Raw genomic sequence first — 8,849 nt, forward strand, 5'->3', positions numbered from 1 at the left:
CTCTAACTCGGGTAGTCTTGAAGCAGACTATTAAACTGTATGATCCTTTAAGCATCTACTGTGCATTCTCACCCTGAGCAAAGATTCTTCTCCGAGAAAGCTGGAATGTGAATTTAGGTTGGAACACACCTCTACCAAGTAATCCGACACAACGCTGGGCATGCTGCTTCTCTGTGCTATTTGAGTTCACTCAGTGGGAGTTTGATGGAAACCTGGTTCTGGCCAATGCTAAAAAAGAGCCTGATCTGAATCTGTCTGATGCGAGCAGCCAGGCTTATGGGTTTGTGGCTTATATCAGGTAGAGGCTCATTGACGGTCAGTTTTGGTACAGGTTCGTAAGAGCCAAGTGTAAAATCACTCCCTTCAGAAAAGCTGACCACCCTTCAAAGAGAGCCCTGTAGAGCAGTATTATTATATCGCAAAAAAAAAATCGTTGAAGCTGATTGTTCAAAAACTAACTGTTATTTCCGGTTGATTGAGTTCCCTCAGTAGATAGGTGCACATTCGCAAATCAAATATTGGTGGTGCATCCTTACAAGTTTTACTAACAACCATTTTACTACATCATTCTGCATCCTTATCATTCTTATTTTTTTCTTATTCACACCCTCATTTTCTATCGTCAATCTAATATCATTACTCTACCTTAACAACAGGCTATTTTTTCCAAATTGCGTTGAGTTGGACATGAATGCATTGCCTCCTAGCTATTTTAAGTTAAGTACTCATAATTATGATATACTTTCTATCAAATATTGTCAGAAATTTGTCTAAATTCTGCCAACCCCACCCCTCCGGTGTTTCAGGATTGCTACAACAAGCAATAGTATTATCTCTGCTCAAGTTACCAAGCCAAGCTTTTTATCAAAAGCTGTGGAATTATTTATCACTTCAGCTAATATGAGCAGTTCAGAGTCAAACAACGTTCATTAGCTAGTTTGTAAAGATAACTTTAGAGTGAGAACATCTGCATTAACAGTAAGTATATTTTTTCTACTACATGTAACTTTGAACTTTTTTAATGACCTTTTGTACACGCGCTAAAAGTAGCTTAATTGTTATTTTCCAGCAATAGCTAGTTATCTATCACAAAAGCTAATGTATCTCACCTTCTGGGGCAAGTTATACTAGTATTTGGAGCGGATCTCCCAACTATTGTGAGTGTTTGTACTATACATATTCAGTTCAACTAATGCATTTGCCTGTTTATTGTCTTTTAAATCAATCTCTATATTTTTTTCTATTTGTGCACATCATTTTTCCTGTATACTGGGCACAATTAGACGAATAAAGCAAATCTCCACCTACGAGAACACTTATTCATTGTCGCCATCCACACACCCCAAACCAGATACTAGAACAATACTGACATAGTTTGTCAAGCAGTTCCATTTTTATTGGAGCCATCCAAGCCAAATCTATTAGCATAATACCAGCCTATCATTTATAGCAAGTGTTATCTACTGTTTGTTTAGACTGAGTAGTGGAGAGCATAGAAACCTTATCATTTTGCTTGTAGATAGGAAAATAGTTTCCTCCATGCTCAACTGCTGCCAATTTTATGCCTCGTAGTAGAAGATGTAGTTGAAGAAATGATGATTGGGCTACAATTCGTTCTACTAGTTGCTTCATTGGTCTTTGCTGAAGCGCAGTCTATGGCCAACAGTAAGTACTACTTGCTGAAGAGCTCACCATGAAGTAAGCTAGAAACTTGTTTGTCAAAGTTTACATTGTAGTAACTTTCTTTCCGTTTGCATGAAAGTCTCCAGGATATTTTTCAAAAAATTTATCAATTATAATTTTTGAACAGGTGAGATCTTATGTATTTGACAAACATTTATGTTGTGTTGTCACAAAATATTTATTGGTATTTTTGGCTAACTAGATAGAGTAATTTAAGGATTTGTATTTTTATGTCCGCCATCAATTGCCTTTCACGGATTTGCATGTTTTGATGTGGCTCCTTTCGTTTTAAGTGACAGTCTACATAAAGTAGGCAACTCGTTAACATACTGAACTCATGCATATATCGTATGTATTATGCACAAAACTCCGCATTAAAAAAGCTCGGTCAAACATTGGTTTCTGACATAGAAAAATATTATCTTCTAATTCATTGGTATACATTTTTATAAAAATGTAGAAGTATTAGTGAGGCTTTGTGAAAATGTCATAAAACATGTATTCTATAGCATACAAGTTTGGCACATGATTTTATATTTGTACGACCATCAATGCATGTACATTGTATTTATGTACTATTACTTTAATATAATGAGACACTCATAATCATTATGCTTTTGTTTTCCTACATGATTTTTCATAGTTTTGGTAACAAAACTCATCTTATGACTCAAATGAATGATAATAAAACAAGATATATTACCATTCCAATGTACTATGAGTGTTCAAAGAATCAAATACCATAGAAAACATTCACTTTATCCTTATACAGGTATTTCGACAAACTCTAGGTTTAAAGATGTATATACTTTTGTTGATAGTTTTCCTCTAATTGCAGGTAACTTAGCACTAAACAAGCCTGTGAGACAAAGCAGTGACTACCCTAATAGTGATTACATTGCTCAGAAAGCTGTTGATGGAAACACAGATGGGTCTGATTTCTCTCACACTGAGGCAAAGGCCAACCAGTGGTGGATGGTAGATTTAGGAGGGCAGTATGAAGTTACCAACATCGAGCTCTACAACAGAAAGGACCGTAAGATAATTATTTACAAACATCTTTTATTCAGGTTTTCAAGGTTTGACACTGGTAGGTTCACAAGATAACTGTTTGTGAATCTGTTATGTCTTTAGGAAAGTATAATCTACAGAAAATATACATCCTCACATCAAATGAGGCAACTGCACCTCCAGATCCTAATCCCACTTTTGAAAAATGGACCGTTAGGTACTACCATCATCCACCATATGGAGACATGGGTAACATCATATTAGAAGAAGGAGTCTTTGTGCGACATGTGGCTGTGTTTAGTTCTCATGATGAAGGAGTCACTCTAGTGGAGGCCAAGGTCTATGCCTATAGTAAGTAGTTAACTGTATTGGGGTTGGTTAGATTAAAATAAGCACATTAGCAAATAATAGGCTCAATTTCTTATTGTACTTTACTTCTAAAAAATAGCTTACATCAAATGTATTGACTATTTACTTGCTTGCATTTAGCTACTTGTAGTAAGTTTCATAGTATTTTGATCTCACATCTCTTGAGAGATGTGGTACAGACCTCTGAGGTAAAGCATGCAAGAGTATTTGTGGAGTATTACCTATTTGCCAGACCGCCAACAGATAGCGATGGAGTCCCAAGTAGTCTCCTATGTGGTGAAATGGCTCTTTGACCTTGCCCATCGTAAAGGCTGCTGGCAATGCTTTGAAAGTTACTTAGACTAGGCACCCCACTTGGCAGGCATTCTCCAGAAATGTAGTGACTTTCGCTCTCCTCGTTGTGCTCAGTTCACACTAAGCCTGCTAGGGATATAAGCCAAACTGAGCTTGCAACAGGTCAAAGACTGCCTCGTTTCAATAGGCGTGTCTACAGATACCTACTTTCTCTTGCAGATTATTTGGGAAGTGGAGTGAGCGGGTTGCTTCGCTCTAGCCATTTGTTTCTGCCACTATTTAAACTTGGGTGATGAAGTATTCTGTCTTTCAGTTCAGAGTACTGAAGTGGTTTGCTTTGATGAGCTTATTGCTAGGACATCAACATCATACTCTGTAGCACCTCAGCAAAATGATGTGCACTTTTTTCTGCTTCCCGAGATTATCTTGGGTTCTTTCTATGGCCAGCCTTTACCACATTACCTTGTAGATTCTTGAAGGCAAACTGCCTTTTGATCTTTGTGATCAGAAGGCGGTCTAGTTTTACAGCTATCATTTCTCTAATACTCTTGCCTTGCTATCACAAGGATTGCTTCTGTTAAAACATCCAGAGGTTTGTCGCTTTTTGTGAAGCCAGGATCAGCAATTTAACCACTGTCCCAAGTGCCAAGTAAATCACCAGATTCCCATTATTGCTCCACAAAAATTAAAACCAATGAGTGTATTTCAGTAAGCAATATATACTTAACTACAAATTCTCCTGTCATACAGCCCACGATCTAAGTGATATTGAAAAAAAAGAAAGGGTACTTCTGGTTGAGAAATGCAATATTTGCAGTCAAATGGCACTGCAGTGCAATATAATAACTGCATAGATAACTGCAATGGTAGCTGTAATGTACTGGGTATGTACAACAAACAGCAATAATGAAAGGAAAATATATGTTTATATCTCTCCCCTGCAATAGGAGAAATGCAATATTAGAAGTAAAATGGCAAGCTGCTGTGTAATATACGCAGTTTGAAAGTTGGTTGTGTTGAATGCAGAATGGTTTTGACAGCAATCTGTAACCAAAGTGAAGAATTGTATCATGATCACAGAAACCATGGTTAAGTTGGGTGTGTAAAATTTAGAGTTATCTACACTAGCAGAACAAGAAAATTCTCAGTTATTCCGCAAAAAAATTTTGATTCCATCTTACGTAATTACAGCAGATTTTATGGTCAATAAACTTAATGCATGTTTACCATTAGTGTGAAAACATACTTTTGAGACAACAGGTGTTGAAGTTTGAGAAACGAAAACCAGTGAACATATTTGTTTACATTTCAAAACGCCATAGCGACCAATATCAAGAAGTCGTGATATTTATCTAGATTTTTGTATTTATATGCAAAAAATTATGCTGAACAGATCTAAACAGATTTTGGTTGGTTGTCACAGAAATAGCTGTATATCTATAAGAAAGTGTAGGCCTATGATTAAATTTTGCAGATATTAAAAACGGCTTGGCAGTACCGCGATTTTGGGCACAGCCGTAGTATCATCAACAAAGTAAATAAAAATAATAGCAGTAACATATTGCCCAACATCGGTTCCTATATACTTTGATCTTGCAAATTTGAATGATTATTCTTATAATTAAATCTTATAGTAAACTCATAATATCGAATAATCATTCTTATAATTAATTACTGTAATAATCTTATTTGAATTGTTAGAAAAGTATCATTGTCATTTCTTTTACTTTCACTGCTTTGGACATCAGTTGGAATGCCAAAGTACTCATTATAAGTGTCCAAAATATCAGTTACTTTGAAATAAGCAAAAAAGAAACGATTACTTTTCAGTACTTCTATGTTAATTACATAAACCTTTGGCAATTGGACAATGCCATAAATTGGTGAAATTCGCACGTTTTCTTGTAAAATGCGCACGACTTAAGGGTTCTAGTCTCTGTTGCACGGCTTTATCCGCATTTCGTTGGCTGGTCCTAATTTTGATTAAAAAAGGCTTGTCAAGTTATAATGGCGATTTTAGGCCAAATTATTCTGCCTATTTATGTATAATCCAATCAGATGAGTTATTTTTAGGATAATGTCTAAAAATTTCAAAGATTTGGTAATATATTTAAATGGGTTTATGTGTTGGTATCGTTATTATACTTAAAAGACTTTATAGAAAAATTGTTGAATTTGTTGATGAGATTTTGGCACAAGGGTTTGGGACGCCGTTCATGAATAATTTTCGTGAGTTGTGTGCACATATGCATTTATCATAAAGCTCCCAAACAATCGATTCACTTGTGTTTGTTTGTGGGATAATAGATATAGGCAAACACGCAATTCAATATGTGCGCGTGCAATGAACAGCATTCTGAAGACTGCCAGAGATCTCTGCATTTCTTAACTCATCTGAGCTGCTTATATACTCCTTCGTCCTAGTCTGGCTCCGCCCTTTTGGTAGATAGTAGCATGTTGATCTTGATAGCTAACCTTCAGCTGACCAATCGTTTCAATTATGGCCCATTTGGCCAAGGCTTGGCTTGGTTGTGACATCGGTCTTGGTGTTAGCTAGAAAGCTAGCCCGTGCTTCAGTGATCTTCCGCCACATTTCTCTTATCATAGCTACAGAAGAAAGTTGGTTGATTCAAGTAAAAGAGTAATGAGAAACACTCACAGCTTTGTATTCATCATATTGTTATTAATATCTAAACTCTTTTGTTAATCCATGACCTTTCCATAGAGCAGTATTTTAAATAAGGTTGTTCTCTACGTTAAATGCTGCTTAAAAATGTTTATGTGAAATGAACTAACGTCTTGCTTTTACATTCCACTCGTTGCAATTGAATAACTACCTCCAACAGTATACATTCACTTTTCTCAACTTACAAAAAATAATTTTTATCTTTGAAATTGTTTATTACCATTATTAGAGATTATTGGTCAATACGTAAAGTATGTAAAGACTAAAAGCCATGTGTAACTTAGTGCTAGCCTATTGACCAACACCAGCCTTGGGAGTAAGACTAGGACATCTCTCAACAAGTGTCACTCTGTTGGAATAATGATACTGAGGTACCTTATTAGATCAAATAATATGTCCTCTATACGTAGGGCTAAACAATATCTTAAAAATAGTATTGTAACAAAGATCATGTTATATGGGAAAAATTACCAACATAAACCTGCTCTCTGTCTCCCCGTATAACAGTAGTCTTAGAAACAAGGATAAGTATAATTTGCTGTAATTATGACAGTGACTATTAATTGCCCTACAATCAATATGTAAATGGTGAACTATAGGCTGCTTGGACAATGGTTAAACAAAGTTTTATAACTTTTTTGTTATCCATGTTTAGTTTATATAATAAATAATGAATTACTTTATATTTCAAGCTATCTCAATGTTCTTGGTAAGCTTGTATAAACTCTACTGAAATTTTATTTTATTCGTTTTCGAACTTAATAGTTTTCAGTTATCAATATAAACATGTTAATTTTTTAACTTCTAATAACATAAGTATCTAATGTTCATATAACCAAAAGAGTAATTTTTACCGCTAACTTTCTTGTTTTATAATGGTCATTGTCTCAGGCCTTGATCAGTCAATACAACGAATTCTTACATTATGTTTTTTGAGAAATGCTTCACTCTAGATTTTACAATAATGACTGGTTTTGTTACAGGAAACCTAGCCTACAAGTGCAGAGCTTCTCAGTCCACCACCTATGGTAATCTTGTCGCGAAAAAAGCTGTAGATGGTGTCCTATATGGAAAACTTGAATCTAGTCACACAAATGGAGATAAAAGCTGGTGGAAGGTTGATCTAGGAAAAAACAGATCAGTGGCACAAGTAGTGCTCTATAGCGGAACTGGTGAAGCAAGTGAGAGTATTTATTAACTTGAATAAAAGTGGTTATTGTGAACATTAGTAACGCAATTGGCATAAAAATTACTATATGCTATCTTCCTACTACATTAGGGTTATACATTACCTGATGCTTCTGTTAGGCTACAAAACAAGTTTTAGATTTATGATAAAAATTTAGATTAATACTTGGCTAGTCTAATCAAATAGATAATGATTAAAGTTGTAACTCTATATAGTAGCTTTCATTTTTTAGACTAATTTTAGGGGTAAGATAAGAATTACTGAAATTGTCCTTTGTAATTGTAAGTTGATTATTTATTTAGGGCTATCATGCCATGTTCTTATTTTATCCATTCATTTTATTCTGCGCACTTCAAAGTAACAATAGTGTTCTCTCTCCTTTGTATTTTCCATTGTTTTCCATTTTACATAAATACTAAATACATCTTAATCTACAAATTCTTTCAAATACAAAAATAAAATTTAAATTAGTTTTTCTTTTATGCTGTGAGTCAATTTTAAGTTAACACATGTTTTTTACTTTTATGACCAACAATTGCATGTTTTGTGTAGCAATCTTCTAATATAACGAGATATTCGTAACCGTTGTCCTAAGCTTTTGGTTTCCCACATGATGTTTCATAGCATTGCTAATAAAACTCATATTATGATTTCAATGGCTGAGGGCAAAACAAGATATGTTCCCAAAAACATAGCATTTCATTTTATTATAAATGTTAAATGGCTCAACCGCCATAGAAAACAACTACTTTTTTTTACAAAGGTACTTTAACAAAGTCCTGGTGTAAAGATGTACATACCTTTGTTGAGAGTTTTACTCTGTTTGCAGGCAACCTAGCACTAAACAAACCTGCCAAACAAAGTAGCAACTATTCTAATAGTGATTACTTTGCCCAAAAAGCTGTTGATGGAAACACAGATGGGTCTGACTTCTCTCGCACTGAAGCAAAGGCTAACCAATGGTGGATGGTAGATTTAGGCAAGCAGTATGAAATTACCAAAGTTGAACTCAACAGTGGCAAGAGCGGTACGATATTTATAAACATCTCTTTTTATTCAAGTTTTTAAAGTTTAAACTTGTTGAGGAGCCAAGCTATTTTTTTATAATCGTACGATAGGCTGTTGGTTCTTAGACTCTGTGTTATGTCCTTAGGGAGACCTCATCGACAACAAGTTTATATCCTGACATCAATTGAGGCCACACCTCCAGATCCTTATGCCATATCAGATAAATGGCCATCTAGATGCGCCTATAGTTCACCATTTGGAGGCACTAGCTATATCAAGCTTGAAAAAGGAGTCTTTGCAAGGCATGTGGCTGCGCTTAGTTATAATGATGAAGGAGTCACTCTAGCAGAGTTCAAGGTCTATGGCTATAGTAAGTAGTGAGCTATATTGGGATTGGTTTGATTAAAATTAACATATTAATAAATAGGTTAAACTCAAAAGTTTGCTTCAGTTCTAAAGAATAGCATAAAATGAATTGTGTTGACTCGTTAATTACTTGCATATAGCTAGCATTTTGATCCCACAATTCCTTAGGGATGTGGGCGAACTTCTAAGGAGTATCACTTGTTCACCGGTACTGCTAATAGATAGTTCTTGAGTCTCAAGTGG

The 8,849-nt window shown here is 35.1% G+C and overlaps 1 protein-coding gene across 1 annotated transcript; it reads left to right on the forward strand.

Moving 5' to 3' along the window:
• Positions 1-276: 276 nt before the first annotated feature.
• On the forward strand, positions 277-8,618 carry LOC137400398 (uncharacterized). Its single transcript, XM_068086726.1, has 6 exons — positions 277-331; positions 2,522-2,719; positions 2,818-3,045; positions 7,027-7,224; positions 8,062-8,259; positions 8,386-8,618. The coding sequence occupies exons 1-6, from the start codon at positions 277-279 to the stop codon at positions 8,616-8,618; spliced, it is 1,110 nt and encodes a 369-aa protein (XP_067942827.1).
• Positions 8,619-8,849: the final 231 nt, after the last annotated feature.

The sequence above is a fragment of the Watersipora subatra genome, chromosome 7 (genome assembly GCF_963576615.1).
Source record: "Watersipora subatra chromosome 7, tzWatSuba1.1, whole genome shotgun sequence".
NCBI lineage: Eukaryota > Metazoa > Bryozoa > Gymnolaemata > Cheilostomatida > Watersiporidae > Watersipora > Watersipora subatra.

Coding starts and splice junctions, on each gene's coding strand:
- LOC137400398 (XM_068086726.1), top strand. CDS start 277: ATGGGTTTGTGGCTTATATCAGGTAGAGGCTCATTGACGGTCAGTTTT. Junction 332..2,521: donor GACGGTCAGTTTTGGTACAG/GTTCGTAAGAGC, acceptor CTCTAATTGCAG/GTAACTTAGCACTAAACAAG. Junction 8,260..8,385: donor ACTCAACAGTGGCAAGAGCG/GTACGATATTTA, acceptor TTATGTCCTTAG/GGAGACCTCATCGACAACAA.